Consider the following 21,366-nt stretch of genomic DNA (forward strand, 5'->3'; position numbering starts at 1 on the left):
CATTATTTCCCATTTGTTTTACCTTGGGCAAATTATTTATCCTCTTTGTGACTCAGTTTCCTCATTCCTAAAATGGGGTAATAGTATCTACCTCGTAAGTTGTTGTTATGATTAAATGAAATAATACATGTAAACGTGCTTAAAACTATTTCTGGCACATAGTAAGCGCTGAGCAAATGTTCAGTGTAATACCATTGTTGTGAAGCACTCAATAAATGTTGTTGTTATTGTTATTATTATTATTATTTTGAGACGAAGTCTTGTTCTTGTCCCCCAGACTGGAGTGTAATGGCATGATCTTGGCTCACTGTAACCTCCACCTCCCGGGTTCAAGTGATTCTCCTGCCTCAGCCTCCTGAGTAGCTGGGATTACAGGCACCTTCCACCAAGCCTGGCTAATTTTTGTATTTTTAGTAGAGACAGGGTTTCACCATGTTGGCCAGACTGGTCTCAAACTCCTGACCTCAGGTGATCCTCCCACCTTGGCCTCCCAAAGTGCTGGGATTACAGGCATGAGTTACTGTGCCCGGCCTGTTGTTATTATTATTATTATTATTCCTGGCCCAAGTGCCATCCTGAATCTGATTATGGGAAGCATTATACAAAATAAAAGCTCCAAATTGGGCCTGGTGCAGTGGCTCACACCTGTATGTAATCCTAGCAGTTTGGCAGGCCGAGGCAGGTGGATCATGAGGCCAGGAGTTTGAGACCAGACTGACCAACATGGTCAAACCCTGTCTCTACTAAAAATACAAAAATTAGCTGGGCTTGGTGCCACGTGCCTGTAGTCCCAGCTACTCAGGAAGCTGAGGCAGAAGAATCGCTTGAACCCAGGAAGCGGACGTTACAGTGAGCTGAGATGGCGCCATTGCACTCCAGCCTGCGCAACACAGACTCCATCTCAAAAAAATAAATAAATCGCCGGGCGCGGTGGCTCAAGCCTGTAATCCCAGCACTTTGGGAGGCCGAGACGGGCGGATCACGAGGTCAGGAGATAGAGACCATCCTGGCTAACCCGGTGAAACCCCATCTCTACTAAAAAATACAAAAAACTAGCCGGGCGAGGTGGTGGGCGCCTGTAGTCCCAGCTACTCGGGAGGCTGAGGCCGGAGAATGGCGTAAACCCAGGAGGCGGAGCTTGTAATGAGCCGAGATCGCGCCACTGCGCTCCAGCCTGGGCGACAGAGTGAGACTACGTCCCAAAAAAATAAAAAATAATAAATAAATAAATAAATAAATAAATAAATAAACTCCAAATTGAAAGCAAGAATTCTAAAGGGAAAGTATTGCAGTGGTTAAAAATTCATCAAGTACTTAGTCTTGGTAATGGAAATGTAGTGACTTCTCCCTTGCTTTTATTACAGGTGAGGAGATATCTTCTAAAAGTGAACTGGATGAATTGCAGGAAGAAGTGGCCAGGAGGGCGCAGGAACAGGAACTTCGAAGAAAACGGGAGAAAGAATTAGAGGCAGCGAAAGGGTTTAACCCTCATCCTAGCCGCTTCATGGACTTGGATGAACTGCAGAATCAGGGTAATTGTTGTGAGCATTAGGTTGTGGGTGATGGGGAAAGACAGAAAGGGTAGAAAAAAACATGTAAGTTTGTAAGTTCCCTGTCTTCTCTTTAGCAAAATAATTTTTAAAATCTTAATTCACCCATTCCAGTGAGAACAAGTTAGAGTAGGATGTGACAAGACTATTAACTGGAGATAGGCACTGATTTGGGGCACATCTATTAAATTTATTAGAGATAGTGTATTGTTCATGAATAATGTTTCCCATGAACATCTGTTGAAGGTGTAAATAAAACTAGCCTTGAGTCAGAAATAACTGAAAATGGCAGTGAGCCACACTGACAGTGAGGGGAATTTTACTTGCTGGGAAGAAACATACCCATGAAATATTCCACCTGGAGTATCAGGGAAGTGGATCTGCCAAACAGGAGCAAGAACAAAGCCAGTTTACTTTTGATACCATGACAATTGATTCTCTAACCTCAAACAATTTGCATGACTTTACTTCCACAACTGCCCCACGTTAGACTTTTTTCTTCCTAGAATTTTTTTAGGATGTCACTTTGTACCAAAAGAGACTAACCTTCAAAATAGTTCAGCTGCGGAGCTTGCAGTGAGCCAAGATCATGCCACTGCACTCCAGCCTGGGAGACAGAGCAAGACTCCATCTCAAAAAAAAAAAAAAAAAATAGTTCAGCCAGCTGAGATATCTACCTTAAATAGGCCATGAAACCTATATCTTAGTTTTTTTTTCCCTATAAAATGACTTTATTATTTTTATAATTTGGAAACCCCACTTACAACAAATTGTGCTAAAGCAGTATAAAGGTCCAAGTTTGTAAGTGCAAGCTTTTAACTTTTTTGGCTGTTTTCTGTTGACCATGTTTCTCTTTTTATATACACTTAGAGAATCTTCTTGGGCCAAGTAATCCTGTTTGGGGGCAGCTTTTTTCCTTTAATACTACTCTCTTTTGATTCAAGGTAATTGTCGCCTCATATTTCCCAAGACATTGTATTCGTTTCCAAATTAGTTTTAAATTCCTAATACTTAGCTGTCTCTATATTTGGATAGTCTTTTTTCCCTTTTTTACCTCAAGCTATAATCACATTGGTGTCCCAGGTTTATTTTGCTTCTGAATAAAGGGGTCTTGTCATTTCTCTCCTTTCCTTTTTTTCTCTCTCTGCCAGTTGGGCAACAGATTAAAGTTAGGAGGAGATCCCACTGGCTATCTTTCATTGTCAATTTTCCATACACTGTGGTTCAGCATTTCCTGCATGAGCAAGGAATGGAATACTAAGATTCTGGAGGATAAGAATTAAAATTTAGTACAGTGATTGATCAACTGTAGCTTGTCTAGATCTCCGTAAAGTAGAGAACTTAAAAAAAATGGCTCTAGGCACTACCTCTGATTATAAAGGTTGTATACATTTAGTTGATTACAAATATTATGAGAGAACTTCAGGTCTGGGAAGTAAGGGAAACCACACCTCTAGAGATAGAGTGGATCCTGAGTGCCAAGTTCTTCAGAACCAACCAGCTGTTTCCATTGTCTTCCCATTGCTCTCAAAAAGTCATGATGAATTAGGAAGTGAATGTTAGGGATGTGGAAGAGCCTTTATTACCATGTCCAGCTGGAGGTAAGTGGAGGATGAGGGACATTATGGGAGAAGTAACTCAGACATTTTTTTTTCCCCCTGCAACTTTGTGAAGGCTCACTGGCAATCCCATTTGTAGGTGAACTTATGTTACAGCTTGCTGCCAACTTATGATTATGAGTAAGTAGAGGGCAAGGGATACATAAACATGAGAGTTCTTTTACAAAAATTTCTCTGCCTGTACTTCCTAGCCTTTTCATCTGGTATTGTTTTTAGACTCTTCTGCTCCTGCTTTGGCACACATTCACTTTGAGAGGAGGATGGAATATTCCCTGCTCGCTGTATGGGAAGTTGACTTCTTTGCGGGTAGTTTTGGTGAGGAATAGCATGATGAAAGTAAATACTTAGCATTGCTTATGAAAAGTATGTATATGCAAACCAGGAACGAAGGCCGTTCAACTGCCCTGGCAGATACATTGGATTAGCAAGTGTAGACCATCTGTGACTAAGAGGTGTACTGATTTTCCAGTTTAGAGTGGTGCATAAAGGACTGTGATTTGGTGAAGTAAATAAGTGGTATGGATGGTTGTCCACAGAATAATGAAGCTACCTTTGCCATAACTTAGCAGTGAAGGTCTCAGTCGACATCTAGGGTGTTCTGACACTAGTTGGCAAGAATTGCACTGGGAAAGAGCAGTTCACTTCCAGGCATAAGAACCTACCCTTCTGCTATATGGAATACTTTGTTCTTTCCTTGAGGGACTTCCTAAGAGTCTTGGTGTTAGAATATGTGATTAATGGCATGCCTCTCTTTCATGGCCTTGGTAACATCTCGGTTAAGGCAAAATGAATGTCCTGCTTGTTTCAGAGAATTCTTAATAGCAATGAACAGTTGGAATAAGGGTAGACCAGTGGCTCAGCAGCAAGGATCTCTGTGTACTGAAGGGAAACAACAGTACACAGGAAAAGTTGGAATGAATTGTAATGAAAATGAAAAGTGCTGGCCCTTTCAGGGAGGAGTGACGGCTTTGAGAGGTCCCTGCAAGAGGCAGAGTCAGTATTTGAAGAGTCACTGCATCTGGAACAGAAAGGAGACTGTGCTGCAGCTTTGGCTCTCTGTAATGAAGCTATCTGTAAGTAACTCTAACTGCTATGGCTATGGCACTTTTGACTAACTTCACAATAGGTATTAATAGTGTTGTCACTCAGACAACAGTTTTTGTGTCTCCTCACTCTTGCTCTCCCAAACTGAGGCCCGTTAGCTGTTTTTGCCCTTTAGATTTCTAAGTGTACCTGGCACTGGCACTGTGGCCTATGGATATTTACCAGAATAACCTCAGCAAGGAAGCCATAGATGATTTCTCCAGTCATGCCTACCTTCTTATTCCAGGATAAAGTTAGACCTCAGATGTGAGATTAGTCTGCTTTTTTGCTAGTCACTGGCTAGTGAGTTGGAGCTTATAGAAGGAAAACTGAATAAATTGGCTATGACTTCCCAGGCCTGTGACTTTTTACTTCAATATTTGATTCTTTCTGATTCTCCCCTACCTTCATAGTATACAGCACCATAAGCTTACAGCAAGAGACTAAGGCTTAGAATTGGTATCGGCTTCTTGTATGTGACCCACAAGAAGCTGTGGTCTATAAAGAGAGATACAGGTTTGGATCTTATTTTTGCTGTTGGCCATTGGGAAGAGAGGGGTGAGAGTAGAGTGTGGAGACCAGAGTCAGACAGGTCAGTTGGACAAGAGTGGCAATCTCTAAGATGGAGGCACCAGTTTATCTTATTGATTTATTTTAGTTTTGTTTTGTTTTTTAATTTGGATTAACCTGTTTGGCCTCCATGGCTTCCATCAATGTTCCTTATAGCCAGAGGCAGCTCTGTGCCCTGGACAGCATATGCATGGTCCGTGCCTTGCATTCCTGCTACATATTTTGAGTTTTACTGCATATCTTTGCTCATTTTTGTTCAATTTTATTCTTTTTATTTTTGTTTGTGTTTTGTGTTCTGTTTCTGCTATATTTTCTTTTGCATTTTAGCTAAACTAAGACTTGCCCTGCATGGTGCCAGCTGTAGCACGCACAGCAGAGCCCTAGTCGATAAGAAGTTGCAAATCAGTATTCGAAAAGCACGGAGCCTGCAGGATCGCATGCAGCAGCAGCAATCACCACAGCAGCCGTCGCAGCCCTCAGCCTGCCTCCCGTCACAGGCGGGGACTCTCCCTCAGCCAACAAGGTAGTGCTTGGGAACCATGTTAGTTTATGAACACCAGGGGAAGAAGTGACCATCAGTACTCTATAGCAAGAGCTCTCATTGTCTTGCCGACTGAAGGGGAGAGAGGAGTCCTCTGAAAAGATTTTCTTCTTTCAGGTCAGACATACAGTGAAAAACTCATTGTACTGCTGGTCCTTTCCTTAATAATTCCTAGGATGCAAAAGTACAGCATAATAAGACCATTTGTCCACATTTCCCATGGGTAACTTTAGCCCTGGACTTGTGTAATGCAATTATTATATTTGTATATATATATTATGTTCTTAGACATGGCAATCTAGGCTACATTTCATGTTGTAGTAGCTACCATGTGATTTATTTTGGGATTTCAATGCTTCCTATCCTTATGGAAGCCGAGAAAGCAGTCTTTCTTGCTCTGATTGCACCATAAAGAAGAGACACAATGATTCCCTTTGCTTTGCTTCTTTATGGTCAGGACTAGGAAAGAAGTTCCAGTAGTCATTGTTGTAGTTCTCTCATCTTAGCCCTTGAATTTGGCTTTTACTTAGAACAGATGAATTTGCCGGGCACGGTGGCTCAAGCCTGTAATCCCAGCACTTTGGGAGGCTGAGACGGGCGGATCACGAGGTCAGGAGATCGAGACCATCCTGGCGAACATGGTGAAACCCCGTCTCTACTAAAAAGTACAAAAAATTAGCCGGGCGAGGTGGCGGGCGCCTGTAGTCCCAGCTACTCGGGAGGCTGAGGCAGGAGAATGGCGTAAACCCGGGAGGCGGAGCTTGCAGTGAGCTGAGATCCGGCCACTGCACTCCAGCCTGGGAGACAGAGCGAGACTCCGTCTCAAAACAAAAACAAAAACAAAAACAAAAAGAATAGATGAATTTAAATAAACATTAATTTGGACCATTAATAATTCTGAGTAGTTTTCAAAATATAAATTAATAAAAGCAGTTAACTTTTTTTTTTTGAGACAGGATCTTGCTTTTTCACCCAGGCTGGAGTGCAGTGGCACGATCATAGCTTACTGCAGCCTCAACCTCCTGGGCTCAATGTTCAAAAGGCAAATGTTCAAAAATAGTTAACTGCTAGGCATGGTAGCTCATGCCTGTAATCCTAGAATTTTGGGAGGCTGAGGAGGGCAGATTATTTGAGTCAAGGAGTTTGAGACCAGCCTGGGCAACATGGTAAAACCCTGTCTCTACAAAAAACAAAAAAAATTTAGCTGGGCATGGTGGTGCATACCTGTGGTCCCAGCTACTTGGGAGGCTGGGGTGGAAGAATTGGTTGAGCCCAGCAGGTCAAGGCTACAGTGAGCTGTGATGGTGCTGCCACACTCCAGCCTGGGTGACAGAGAAAGAACTTGTCTCAAAAAAAAAAAAACAAAATGCAGGTCTATTTGATGCTAAAGCACATGTCCTTAACCATTATGTATATTGCCTTTTATGATTAGGCTTCCCATATTAGTATATCTTATTCTCCATAATGTTATAAGGGTGACTGGGTGACTATACCCTCAAAAGTTTCTAGTATATTTTCATTCAAATTTAGGGGCTTGTTTTGAATATAAGCAATTTAGATAGGTAAACCCTTTCCAGAAAACATATACTTCCTGATGTATGTGAGTGATTGAGGCTTTATTTAAGTCCTTGTAACATTAAGTTTTTAAAATCAGAAATACAAAACAATTAGTGAGAAACCAACTAAATACAGTTAATCCCTACTCCTACTCCTAAATCTCAAGAGAGTCATATTGCTTTGGGGAAACATCTCAGTGACTAATAGAACAAAATCCAGATTTTAAAAACATATTTGAAATGGTTGATTTCTGTGTATTCCCATGAGCCCAAATCACCGTGTATTTTGTAAATGTGGCCTCATGGTTCCTTTGGCTGGGCTGCCTCTCAGGACCCCAGGTAGGACTTGCCTCCCTGTATAACATCCTGGATTTTTGCTGTTTGGTATGAGTGATTTTCAGGCTTTGCTTACCTTCCATGTCATCTGCATGTGAGACTAGCTGATTTTGTTTCCTAATTTGCAAGTAGAATGTGATTGGAATGCGACTTCACAGGTAGTGAAGAATATTGGCAAGGGGTCCACTTAATGTTACTGTACACCTTTAGTGAGGGCATTTAATAAAGAGGATTAATGTTACCTATTTACCTGGGTGTGAGCTGACCATGTGCCTTTTCTTTTGTGATCCTCTGAACTACTGACTCTACTTGTGCTTGTCTTTCTGTTTATTTTTACCATTCCCTGTGTGAATAGCTAGAAATGGGAATGGAATGAACAGTTCTTTCTGTAAGCGTTCCTGTCAGTCAAGACAGCTTATGACTAGCTGTCTCCATTTGTTTCAGTGAACAGCCTATCCCGCTCCAAGTATTGTTAAGCCAAGAGGCCCAACTGGAACCCGGCACGGATACAGAGTTTGGGGCCAGTTCTTTCTTCCATTCACCTGCTTCCTGCCATGAGTCACACTCATCACTATCTCCAGTGTCATCTGCCCCACAGCACAGCTCCCCCAGTAGATCTGCCTTGAAGCTTCTGACTTCGGTTGAAGTAGACAACATTGAACCCTCTGCATTCCACAGGCAAGGTTTACCTAAAACACCAGGATGGACTGAGAAGAATTCTCATCTTAGTTGGGAGCCATTGGATGCCCCAGAGGGTAAGCTGCAAGGCTCTAGGTGTGACAACAGCAGTTGCAGCAAGCTACCTCCACAAGAAGGAAGAGGCATTGCTCAAGAACAGCTATTCCAAGAAAAGAGGGACCCTGCTAATAACCCCTCCCTGGTGATGCCTGGAATAGCCACCTCTGAGAGGGGAGATGAACATAGCCTAGGCTGTAGTCCTTCAAATTCATCAGCTCAGCCCAGCCTTCCCCTGTATAGAACCTGCCACCCCATACTGCCTGTTGCTTCTTCATCTGTGCTTCGCTGTCCTGATCCTGTGCAGAAAACTAACCAATGCCTCCAAGGCCAAAGCCTCAAAACTTCATTGACTTTAAAAGTGGACAGAGGCAGTGAGGAGCCCTACAGGCCAGAGTTTCCCAGCACGAAGGGGCTTGTCCGTTCTCTGGCTGAGCAGTTCCAGAGGATGCAGGGTGTCTCCATGAGAGATAGTACAGGTTTCAAGGATAGAAGTTTGTCGGGTAGTCTAAGGAAGAACTCTTCCCCTTCTGATTCTAAGCCTCCTTTCTCACAGGGTCAAGAGAAAGGCCACTGGCCATGGGCAAAGCAACAATCCTCTCTGGAGAGTGGGGACAGACCACTTTCCTGGGAAGAGTCCACTGAACATTCTTCTCTTGCCTTAAACTCTGGGCTGCCTAATGGTGAAACTTCTAGGGGAGGACAGCCCAGGTTGGCAGAGCCAGACATACACGAAGAGAAGCCGTTCCAAGTGAGAGATGCTAGGTCTAAGGATCTGGGCAGCAGTGCTGACTTGGGGACTTCCTTGCCTTTGGATTCCTGGGTGAATGTCACAAGGTTCTGTGATTCTCAGCCTAAACATGCGGCCTCTAGGCCAGGAATGAAGTCCTCCCCTCATGATTCCCATATGTGTGTAACCTATCCAGAGAGAAATCACATCCTTTTGCATCCACATTGGAATCAAGACACAGAGCAGGAGACCTCAGAATTGGAGTCTCTGTATCAGGCCAGTCTTCACGCTTCACAACTTGGCTGTTCTGGATGGGGGCAGCAGGATACAGCCTGGCACCCATTTAGCCAAACAGGTAAGAATGCAAACAGGGGTTGGGGGGAGGAGGGAGGATCATATAAAAGCTGAAAGCAGGGAAAGATCAGAAGGGGGTATTCTATACAGATAGTATCCCCAGCTTAGTAGGAGGTAGTAGAACTTTCTACTTTACTCAGAAAGCCTCCATGACAAGAGCTAGACATTTTTCTGGCTAGAGTGGAGGAAGGGGCAGAATTATCACTCACAGGCAACTTCCCTCATTCTAAAGTAAGAGATTACTAAGTATTTGCCCATGGCTTCTCCCGTATGCTGTGCTAAAGAATGGTTCAGGGCTGGGCGCGGTGGCTCACTCCTGTAATGCCAGCACTTTGGGAGGCCGAGGGCAGATCACTTGAGGTCAGGAGATCGAGACCACCCTGACCAACATGGTGAAACCCCGTCTCTACTAAAAATACAAAAATTAGCTGGACGTGGTGGCACATACCTATAATCCCAGCTACTTGGGAGGCTGAGGCACAAGAATGGCTTGAATTGGTGACATGGAGGTTGCAGTGAACTGAGATTGCGCCACTGCACTTCAGTCTGGGTGGCAGAGTGAGACCCTGTCTCAAAAAGAAAAAAAAAAAGCATTTTAACCAGAAACTCTGTACCCATTGGCAAATCACTCTTTATCTCCTCCTTCTCTTCCCCCAACCCCAGGCAACTCATCTATTTTCTGTCTCTAGAGATTTGCCTGTTCTGGACATTTCATATAAATGGAATCATACAGTATGTGGTCTTTTGTGACCAGATTTTGACATGATTGTAGTTCCTAAAGTGTTATATAAACACTGCTCTTGACCTATATTCTGAATTTCATCGTACTTTGAACTTGAGCAGACATCATCTTATAGATATCTAAAAAATAAGAAATTAACTTTTGTTATGGGAAATTTCAAATATATTCAAAAGTAAGGAATAAGAGTAGGCCGGGCACAGTGACTCACACCGTAATCCCAGCACTTTGGGAGGCCAAAGCGGATGGATCACCTAAGGTCAGGAGTTGGAGACCAGCCTGGCCAACATGGCTTTACTGAAAATACAAAAAATTAGCTGGGCGTGGTGGTGGTGGACGCCTGTAATCCTAGCTACTCAGGAGGCTGAGGCAGGAGAATTGCTTGAACCCGGGAGACGGAGGTTGCAGTGAGCTGAGATTACACCATTGCACTACAACCTAGGCAACAAGAGCAAAACTCCATCTCAAAAAAAAAAAACAAAATAAATGTTATGATAACCCTCCAGGTACTTATAACCAGCTTCCATAGTGATTATCTTGCAGTTACAACATATGGCAGTTTTTAAATTTTATTTTATTATTTATTTTTTAGACGAGGTCTTGTTCTACCTCCCAGGCTGGAGTGCAGTGGCGCGATCTCGGCTCACTGCAACCTCTGCCTCCTGAGTTCAAGTGATTCTCCTGCCTCAGCCTCCCAAGTAGCTGGGACTACAGGTGTGCACCACTACACCTGGCTAATTTTTGTATTTTTAGTAGAGATGGGGTTTCACCATATTATCCAGGATGGTCTCCATCTCATGACCTCGTCATCCGCCCACCTTGGCCTTCCAAAATGCTAGGATTACAGGAGTGAGCCACTGCGCATATGGCCAGTTTTGATTTAGCTATACCTCCACCACTTTCCTTTCCCCTCTACTTTATTTTATTTTATTTTATTTATTTTATTTATTTTATTTTATTTTATTGATTTTATATTTTATTTTATTTTATTATTTAATTTTAATTTTATTTTATTTTATTTTATTTATTTTTTATTTTATGAGACAAGGTCTTGCTTTGTTGCCCAGGCTGGAATGCAGTGATGCCATCAGGGCCACTGCTGAGGTCCTCCCACCGCAGCCTCCTGAGTATCTGGGACCACAGGCACACACCACCACATCTGGCTAATTTTTTTGTGTGGTTTGGAGAGACAGGGTTTTGCCATGTTGCCCAGGTGGTCTCTACCTCCTGAGCTCAAGTAGTCCACCCGCCTCAGCCTCCCAAAGTGCTAGGATTACAGGCATGAGCTACCATGCCCAGCCTCTTCTAGATTATTTTAAAACAAATCTCTGAATCTCTGACATTATATTATTTCATTCATAAATAATTTAGCATGTATCTCTCAGAAATAAACATTCTTTTTTTTTTTTTTTTAATGAGATGGAGTCTTGCTCTGTCACCCAGGCTGGAATACAGTGGCACGATCTCAACTCACTGCAGCCTCTGCCTCCTGGGTTCAAGTGATTCTCTTGCCTCAGCCTCCTGAGTAGCTGGGATTACAGGCGCACGCCACCACACCTGGCTAATTTGTGTGTGTGTGTGTGTGTGTGTGTGTGTGTGTATATATATATATGTATATTTTTTTTTTAGTAGAGACAGGGTTTCACCATGTTTGCCAGGCTAGTCTTGAACTCCTGACCTCAGGTGATCCACCTGCCTTGGTCTCCCAAAGTGCTAGGATTATAAGCATGAGCTACCACACCCGGCCAGATTCTTTTTTAAGAGACAAACCTATAATATTATTATACCTAAAAAATTAACAATAATTTATTAATATAATACCTAGCCAATATTCCAGTTTTCTCAGTGGTCCCATAAATGTCTTTTTACAGTTGTTTTATTTCAAGTCAGGATTCAAACAAGACACACACATTGCTTTTTGATGGTAAGGCTCGTAAGTCTTTTTTTTGTTGTTGTTGTTTTTGGTTTTGGGTGTTTTTGCCAGTATGATACCCTCTGTTTTTTCCCCTTCCATTTATTCGTTGAAGAAATTTGGTCATTGTCTTTTAACATTTCACACATTGTAGATTTTGCTGATTATAGTTTTAAGTCTTTAAGAAAAAAAAACTTGGCCGGGTGCAGTGGCTCACGCCTGTAATCCCAGCACTTTGGGAGGCTAAGGCAGGCAAATCACGAGGTCAGTTCAAGACCGGCCTGGCCAACATGGTGAAACCCTGTCTCCACTAAAAATATAAAAATTAGTCGGGCATGGTGGCACGCACCTGTAGTCCCAGCTACTCGGGAGGCTGAGGCAGGAGAATCACTTGAACCCGGGAGGCGGAGATTGTGGTGAGCTGAGATCAGGCCGCTACACTCCAGCCTGGGCAACAGAGGGAGACTCTGTCCCAAAAAAACCACCATGTTCTTCTAGCCCTCATTTTTCCTGCAACTTAGTACTTAGAGCTAGAGGCTCAATTAAAATCAGATACAAATTTTAAAAACAATAATATTTAATAGGAAGTTCTTTGTATTTCTTACACCATATCAGCAAATACATAATGTCTGGTAGTCTTTCTTTTGTTATGATTGATCAGTGAGTAGACATCATCTTAACCCTATCTTTTATTTATTCTAGAAATTCCCTTACAAATGGCCACTTCTACCTCTGCTTAAATTTTTTTTTTTTTTCCCTGATGGATTCTCACTCTATCACCTAGTCTGGAGTGCAGTGGTGTGATCTCAGCTCATTGCAACCTCTGCCTCCGAGTGATTCTCCTGCCTCAGCCTCCCAAGTAGCTGGGACTACAGGTGCACACCACTGCACCCGGCTAATTTCTGTATTTTTAGTAGAGACAGGGTTTCGCCATGTTGGCCAGGCTGCTCTTGAACTCCTGACCTCAGGTTATCCACCTGCCTCAGCCTCCCAAAGTGCTGGGATTACAGGTGTGAGCCATCGCACCCTGCCTTCTTTTAAAGGAATCAGATTCTACTCCCTTCAGGAGGTTCCAGTGGCTACCTTCTTGTCTAGGAGTCACACTTGGCTTGATTAGAGGAACAGCCAATTCTAAAAATTACTCTGTAATTCTTTTCTCTTTTTTTTGAGACAAAGTCTTACTCTGTCACCCAGGCTGGAGTACAGTGGCACGATCATGGCTCACTCCAGCTTCCACTTTCCAGGTTCAAATGATCCTCCTGCTTCAGTCTTCCAAATACAGATGTGCACCACCATACCTGGCTAATTTTTTAATGCTTTTTTTTATTTCTTTTTTTAGAGATGGGGTCTCACTATGCTGCCTAGGCTGGTCTTGAATTCTTAGGCTCAAGTGATCCTACTGCCTCAGCCTTCCAAAGTGCTGGGATTACAGGCATGAACTACCACAGCCGGCCATAGCTGTAATTTTTTTTTTTTTTTTTTTTTTTTTTTTGCGATGGAGTGAGTCTCTGTTGCCCAGGCTGGAGTGCAGTGGCGCGATGTCGACTCACTGCAGCCTCTGCCTCTTGGGTTCAAGTGATTATCCTGCCTCAGCCTCCTGAGTAACTGGGATTACAGGCGCCCACCACCACGCCTGGCTAGTTTTTGTATTTTTGTTGGAGATGGGGTTTTCACCATGTTGGTCAGGCTGGTCTCGAACTCCTGACCTTGTGATCCGCCTGCCTTGGCCTCTCAAAGTGCTGGGACTACAGGCTTGAGCCATCGCGCCTGGCCTTAGCTGTAATCCTTAAACCTGGCTACCTATAGTCATCTGAGGAGTGGCTCAGAAAACCCAAAAAACACATGAATAATTTTATAGAAATAAGAACATAACACACATGCTGTTTTTATTATACACAATTTTCCTGTCTCTTCTCTCACAGCCATCCCTCCTTCCCCAGGTAATTATGTAGTGTGCATACATTGTATTTTTCTGTTCATACAATCCTATGTAGACCTACATATACGGAAAGTGTTTTTTTTTTTTTTTTTGCTTGTATATCATTTTACATATTTTTTTCCTTTTAATGCAACAATATTTCATTAAAATTCCTTCAAATCATCTAGTTTAACTCAGTTCATTCTTTTTAAGTGACTGAACAATATTTGGTATTAAACCATAATGTATTTAGCTATTCTTCTATAGATGGGCATTACTTTATTTCTAGTTCTTGGCTACTATAAATTATGTCAGTAGAAAATATTCTTATACATATGTTGTTATGAACTGGTATTTTTTTCTTCTTCTTCTCAGGATTAGAATCGTTGAGCAACAGGATAAATATATTTTTTATTTTATTGGCGATTACCCGGTTGCTTTTTAGGAAGACTGTGTAACATTTCACATTTCCCCCAATAATGTTCAAGGATATATATATATATATATATATATATATATATTTTTTTTTTTTTTTTTGTGAGATGGAGTCTTGTTCTATCACCCAGGCTGGAGTACAGTGGCATGATCTTGGCTCACTGCAAGCTCTGCCTCCCAAGTTCATACCATTCTCCTGCCTCAGCCTCCTGAGTAGCTGGGACTACAGGCGCCCACCACCACGCTCAGCTAATTTTTTGTATTTTTAGTGGAGATGGGGTTTCACCGTGTTAGCCAGGATGGTCTTGATCTCCTGACCTCGCGATCCGCCCGCCTCAACCTCCCAAAGTGCTGGGATTACAGGTGTACACCACCATGCCCGGCCAAGGATATTTTCTTGGACTTTTTGGGAACCTTTCAAAAATGAAAATTCCCAGGCACCAACCGCAAACTTTCTGATTCAGGTCTGTGGTAACATCCAGAAAGCTATATTTTTAAAAGTTCCCAGATGAATCTGAGGTGGTATTGAAAGCACTGCATTTAAGTACCCAGGAATACTGAAAATAACTGGTCTTACAGTACTTACATGAATAATATCAGCTTCAGCCAGATATAGATATATTAGAATCACATCATCAAATCAAGACATGAATTGGCCATGGACATATGTATCAAATGTAGGTCAAGGGCATATACAGTTTCAGAATGGAAAACTTAATTAGCTGGATTGGGGTTAGCCCCTTGGGAGTCACCAATCCAGTTTAGAGCAACTCTGAACAATCTAGAAAGATTTTGAAGAGAGGTAAGCATTTGGTGGTTATTTAGAATTTAAATGATTTGGGAGAAGCTAAGGGGAAAAGAGCATTACATGTGTAAAACATTCCTGAGGTGCTCCTGCTCAGAGTACAAGAGGTCACCAGGTGAGATGATAAGAGTACTGTGCTGAAAATCAAGAGAGTTTTAATCCTGGTTAAACTACTAAACTGTCAGACCCTGGAACTCATTTTCCTGTTATATAAAATGAGGAGGTTTGATAGATGATTATTATGATCATTTCAATTCTGAACTAGACTGGAGATAATTTCTTTTGTCACCACAGATACTTCAGAAAATCACTGTGTTAGATAATTTCCTCTGTCTGTAAGTCTTGAGCCCAAGTCTGACAGAAACTGATGATGTTTACAAAAATGAAATGAAGCAAGATGGGGACATTCAGTAAACTATCCATATTCTAAAATTCTTGTTTCTTTCTTTTTTTTTTTTCTTGAGACGGACTCTCACTCTGTCGCCCAGGCTGGAGTGCAGTGGCACAATCTTGGCTCACTGCAAGCTCCACCTCCTGGGTTCATGCCATTCTCCTGCCTCAGCCTCCCGAGTAGCTGGGACTACAGGTGCCCACCACCATGCCCGGCTAATTTTTTGTATTTTTAGTAGAGACGGGGTTTCACTGTGTTAGCCATGATGTTCTTGATCTCCTGGCCTGTGATCCACCCGCTTCGGCCTCTCAAAGTGCTGGGATTACAGGTGTGAGCCACTGTGTCTGGCCCCTCTTGTTTCTAAATTTCAGGAGCATGTCCCCCCGTTGAATTCAGGAATGCATATTTATTATTTAGTGAAACAACAACTCCTGAGTTTGTGCTGCTAGGCTTAGAGGTTAGGCCCTAGGAGAAGAAACAGCCTCAATTTGTATTTATGTTTTCCTCTTCAGGCTCTGCAGATGGCATGGGGAGGAGGTTGCACTCAGCCCCTGATCCTGGTCTCTCAAAGACTCCAACAGCAGAAATGGAGCAGAGTCTCCATGAAGCCAGAACAGTGTGTACTTCTCAGGTAGCAGCCTCAGGTGCTAAGGTGCTGGGCCTGGGGTGGTGTGTTGGGGAAGGAATTATGGAAAGATATGTCTGGTAGGGATGATGATAAGGCAGAGGCATGGTGATATGGGGCTATCAGAAAAAAATAAGGTCTATGATTGGGCTTCTTTTGAATTAGAGGAGATTTTTACATGGCCACTATCTTACCAGTACATGTAATTCAGGTGTCTATTACTACTGAGTCTTCCCCTATTCTTTCCCATACCGAGGATAGTGTCTGTGAAAAACCATAAGTCTGGTATTATGTGTCTGCCTGTATGTGTCTGTGTGTTTGAAGGCTACACCTTGCCGAGGCCTCAGCAGGGAGTGTGGGGAGGATGAGCAGTACAGTGCAGAGAACTTACGTCGCATCTCACGCAGTCTCAGTGGCACCGTTGTCTCAGAGAGGGAGGAAGCTCCAGTTTCTTCCCACAGTTTTGTAAGTAGAATCAGGGTCCATCTATTCAGAGCACCTTCCTCCTTGCTAAGCAAAAATACAGTGCAGGTGAAGAAGCAGGGAGAAAGTGAAGGTTGTAATGTGAGGAAAAGCCCTGTGTACTCAGCAAAAATAAGGACACGCAGTCATTATTTTATTTACAAACATTCAGTTGGAGCCCGGAGGAATGTCCATTCCCTGTAGCAGTTCTGAAAGGCTGTGTGTGTTGTAGGGTTTCCTAGGGTGAGAAGAGTCATAATGGCCTTGAGAGGAATCTGAGACGCAAAGGCTGCTGATTGGGTCAGAAGCCACTGCACTAATCAAAGGAAGAAGGAAAGAAATGGGATGCGGTATTGGTTTGCTTTTTCCCCTCACCCCCAGTATGTGATTGAATAGAATTCAGTGTGTTTTCAATCTAAAGTGAAGCATGTGCATCAGCAAGAAAAAGAAAAAAGCCTTGCGAATTTTCATATGGTACTAATGCAGTAATGTGTAGGCAGAAGGGGCAGGAAAGCCCAAGCCATTAGAGATCAACAGACTTAAATAATATCAGTGGCTAGGTCTGTAGGTAATCATACCTTTGGAGAATTTCACTTCCTTGCCCAAGTTGAGTTTTCATTACAGTAGAGGTCAGGGTACAAAGTACCACTGCACTGAAGGTTGTCCACTAGGTCAGTTCAGGAAAAATGTAAAAGCAGGTTTTAAATACATGGTACAAAAATAAAAAGGTATAAAAGCATGTATGGTGAAAACCAAGTCTGTCTTCTACCAGCTCTTCAGATTCAGTTTCCCTCCTAAGAGGTACTCATTTTTCTAATTTTTAAAAATCAGCCGAGGCCAGACGTGGTGGCTCATGCCTATAATCCCAGCACTTTGGGAGGCCGAGGATGGTGGATCACCTGAGGTCAGGAATTCGAGACCAGCCTGGCCAACATGGCGAAAATATAAAAATTAGCCGGACATGGTGGGAGGGGGTGCCTGTACTCCTAGCTACTCAGTAGGCTGAGGCAGGAGAATCGCTTGAATCTGGGTGGCAGACGTTGCAGTGAGCTGAGACTGAGCCACTGCACTCCAGCCTGGGCGACAGAGCAAGACTCTGTCTCAAAAACAAAACAAAACAAACAGAAAAACTCAGCTGAATTTATAATAAGATTCATTCAATTTATTGTTCATAAATTCCTAAACAATTCTGATCAGGCTGCCATTCTTTTTTGGAAAAGGTGGACTCTCCTGCCTAGCATTTGTTCTTGTGTACTTTCAATTCATTTAATGGCAAATTGTTATTTTCCAAGGAGAACTGGCTTCCTTTCTTCTGACTTCTGTATCATTCATTGATTCATTCTTTTAAATAAATGCTTATTGATTCTGTCACAAGATTCCTAACACAAAAATAAACAAATAAATAAGTGCTTATTGAGTGTGTTCTAGGTATTGTGCTAGGTGCTGGAGATACAATGGTGAGTTAGATGTAGTCCCGGCTTTTATGGAGCTTACAGTCTACAGTGAAGGACAGATAAATAAACAATTATAATGTATTAAGGATTTGATCCTATGGGAACATAATGGAAGGGACATTTAAATCAGGCTTGAGGTATCATGGAAGGCTTCCTGGAGGAAGCAAAAAGAATATAGCAGGTAAAAGGGACCTGAGCAAATATTAACTGAATTAAAATAAGCTTATTTAGTATGGCAGGATTAGAAAGTCTGGCAAGGGGAGATGATGGAGAGTGTTGACAAGAGAGGATACAAAGAATATTATGGACCGCAGACAGCCCTGTATGTCACAGTAAGTAGTTTGGAAGGATAGAGATAAGTTGATGTATTTGAGACCCAGTTAGGAAGTAAACATCAGTGGGAGTTGGTGCCTGCCTGGATGTTGGGAGAGGGGGTAAAGGATGATACTCAAGTTTTATGGTTAGATAATGATATATTTGAGGGAAGATATATATTCAGTTTTGCATACATTAAGCTTGAGTGGAGATATCTGGCAGGCTTTTGGAATGAGATATATAAGCTAGAAATTGAAATTTGGGAATCATACCCATTGAAAAGAGGAAAAGACTTGCAGAAAGAGAAGAGGAGCCAGGACATATCCCTAAAGAGCATTAGATTTAAGGTGGTTCTTCTTTTGAAGAACCCTAAAAGGAGACTGAGAAAAAAAGACTAGAGAGACTGAAGGGAAACCAGGGATGTGTGGTACCATAGGCACCAAGGGGAGAATGTTTCAAGAAGAAAGGAGTAATTAGCTATGTCACATGCTGAGAGGAGTGGCACCTGGTCCTTAGGCGGTATGATAAATGCTTATTTTGTGCCATGTTGTGGTAGGTGCTGTGAGCATACACTGATGAAACAACACAAATTCTGCCCTTGAGTAGCTTGCAGTCTCGTAAAGGAAATTAGACATACTGGCATATAGATTATTTTATTTAACGTATTATTACTAAGTGCCCACATTGTTCTAGGCACTGTTCAAGGTGCTAGGGATACTGAAGTAAAAAGAAATAGGGGAGAAAGACAATAAACAAATAAATGATATAATGCCAGACAATGATAAGTATGATAAAGAATAATAAAATAAGGCAAGAGAATAAGGAGTAAAGAGGTAATAGTGTTTTTTTTGAGGGCTATTCCTGATAGTAGGGTAGTGAGGGAAATCAGCTCTAAGGAAGTAACTTTTGATTAGAGACTTCAGTGATATGAAGGTGTGAGCCATCAGAAGAATATTCTTGGTAACAGAAACAGTAAGTATAAAGACTCTGAGGTAGCAATGAGCTTGGTGTGTTTGAGGAACATTAAAATTAGAGTGTAAAAGCTCCAGGAATGATAGGAAATAAAGTGAGGAGCAGTAGGGCCATATCACATAGGACCTTGTAGACCACGGTAAGGAGTGGATAGGAGATAGGAAGAGCAGATTGAAGGCTGTTGCAGTAGTCCAGGTGAATTTAAATATAAAACCCATAGGTAGAAATGATAGTCCTTGGCAAGTAATGGAACTGTGGATGCGAAGTAGGAAATCAAGGTCATTGCCAATGTTTGAATATGGGTGATTTAGGAAAATGAGGTACCAGGAGGAGGAGTTTGGAAGGATTTTGGTTCAATTTTGGATATGCTACTGTTTCAGATATTAAAGGGGAATATTTCTGGGTATTTATCATAAAAGTAGATAATTAATAGGGAATAGAGCAGGACATAAGCATCAGTAAATACAAACTTGTCAGGCGAAAGAGGAAGCTGTGGAATGTATAGCAGTGACAGGAGAGAAGATGGGGCAGAGTTCTTGATTCTACATTTAAACATATATAGTTTTATTCCCAATACTTAGAATAAGGATTTTTTTTTTTCTCATTCTCTCAGGCTTTCTGAATTTCTCATATTTTGTTTTTATTTTTATTTTTAAATTTCTATCTCAATCTCTCTAATTCTACTGTTAGCATTAAGGAGTTTGCTAAAGACCTGAATGGTAGGGTTGGGAAGGTGAGGGATATGAGGAGGACTGGTTAAGGGATAAGGATCTGAAGTTTGCAGTTTCTTAGAGGGCTGGCAGGGAGAGTGACTGAATAAATTGGGTCCTACTCCAGAACAAGGCATGTAGGCATGTTTGTGCTCTGGTTCCCTCCATTTCCCTTTGCTTGCCTCACTGTGTTTACCCAACTACATCCTGCTTTGTGTTAATCTTCATCTCTATGTTTTTTTTGTCTTGTCTCATTATAAGGATTCATCAAACGTGAGGAAGCCTTTGGAAACCGGGCACCGTTGTTCCAGCTCCTCTTCCCTCCCTGTCATCCATGACCCTTCTGTGTTTCTCCTCGGTCCCCAACTCTACCCTCCCCAACCACAGTTCCTGTCCCCAGATGTCCTGATGCCCAGCATGGCAGGGGAGCCCCATAGACTCCCAGGTAACTCCCCCAAATCTAATATTATATGCCAGAATTTGGTACCTTTTCAGGGGCCTCATAGGGTCAAATCAGTATACTTATGGGGAAGGGGGTATCCCAAGGTGGAGTGGTGTGAGGATATGAATTACTGCTTCAAAGTCATGCATTGATCCAGATAAATATTAAATCATTTGTTGGGCACCATGATTCTTAGACCAAGGGTCTAGACCAGCACCCCTAGAGTCTGTCTACTTATGAGAATGAACTGCTTCAGTCATGATAGAATAAGCTTTTAAGTGACAAAGGGGAGTTAATACCCAGTCTTTGGGACACCCCCAGAACAGAAATGGTCATCTCTATCAGCTAGTTTTCTCTCCTTCTGTCCTCTGAGTCTCAGCTGAGGGATGGTCTAGGAAGACAAGGAATGAGTGGGAGAATTGGAAAGACCCTATACATGGAGTACCCACACCATGTGTACAGACCCAGACAATTGTGGGGAAGGTGGGCAACATCATTTTGGCTTTCTTTGACCTTCCAAGTGAGATGTTCTCTTTTTTCCCCTCATGCGCTGGATGTCCAAGCTTGAGGCAGTGGTTCTCAACGGGTAAAGGGGATGTACTACCGGTATCTAGTGGGTAGAGGCCAGGGATGCTGCTAAATGTCACACAATGCACAGGGCAGTCTCTTCCCAACCCCAACAAAGAATTATCAGCCCAAGATATTAATAGTGCCAAAGTTGAATAAATGTATAAGAAAAGGCATTCCACATTAGATCTCAGAGATCAAACGAAGGCAGCTTAACTGAAGTGAAGATAACATTTTAAGAAAAGTTGGAAAAAACAAAAAACAGTCAGGCACAGTGTCTCACACCTGTAATCCCAGCACTTTGGAGGCCAAGATGGGAGGATTGCTTAAGCCCAGGAGTTCGAGACCAGCCTGGGCAACATAGTGAGATCCCATCTCTATTTTTTTAAAAAAGAAAAGCTGAGTGAGGTTTTGGTATGGTGGTTCTAGAAGTATAGCCATCACAAACAGAGTATACGTTTGCTATATATTAGGGAGCCCTCCTTTTGTATGCGTGTGTATAGTGGATAAGAGATTATAGTGGAGGGAGGTAGAGGTATGGCAAC

General features: G+C 42.4%; 1 protein-coding gene across 25 annotated transcripts in view; it reads left to right on the top strand.

Annotated features, from left to right (window-relative positions):
* Nucleotides 1-21,366, top strand: part of USP54 (ubiquitin specific peptidase 54) — a 118,382-nt gene that overhangs the window by 95,156 nt on the left and 1,860 nt on the right. For 17 of the 25 annotated variants that reach the window (XM_038009041.2, XM_073019046.1, XM_073019047.1 and 14 more), the window contains 7 exons: nucleotides 1,365-1,532; nucleotides 4,123-4,242; nucleotides 5,150-5,345; nucleotides 7,700-9,075; nucleotides 15,787-15,905; nucleotides 16,224-16,364; nucleotides 20,074-20,257. In XM_038009041.2, the coding sequence (XP_037864969.1) occupies nucleotides 1,365-1,532; nucleotides 4,123-4,242; nucleotides 5,150-5,345; nucleotides 7,700-9,075; nucleotides 15,787-15,905; nucleotides 16,224-16,364; nucleotides 20,074-20,257 (2,304 nt within the window). Of the gene's footprint in view, nucleotides 1-1,364; nucleotides 1,533-4,122; nucleotides 4,243-5,149; nucleotides 5,346-7,699; nucleotides 9,076-15,786; nucleotides 15,906-16,223; nucleotides 16,365-20,073; nucleotides 20,258-21,366 lie in introns of those variants that run through there. The other 8 variants (XM_038009050.2, XM_073019053.1, XM_073019055.1 and 5 more) reach the window with 5 other exon arrangements.

The sequence above is a fragment of the Chlorocebus sabaeus genome, chromosome 9 (assembly GCF_047675955.1).
Source record: "Chlorocebus sabaeus isolate Y175 chromosome 9, mChlSab1.0.hap1, whole genome shotgun sequence".
NCBI lineage: Eukaryota > Metazoa > Chordata > Mammalia > Primates > Cercopithecidae > Chlorocebus > Chlorocebus sabaeus.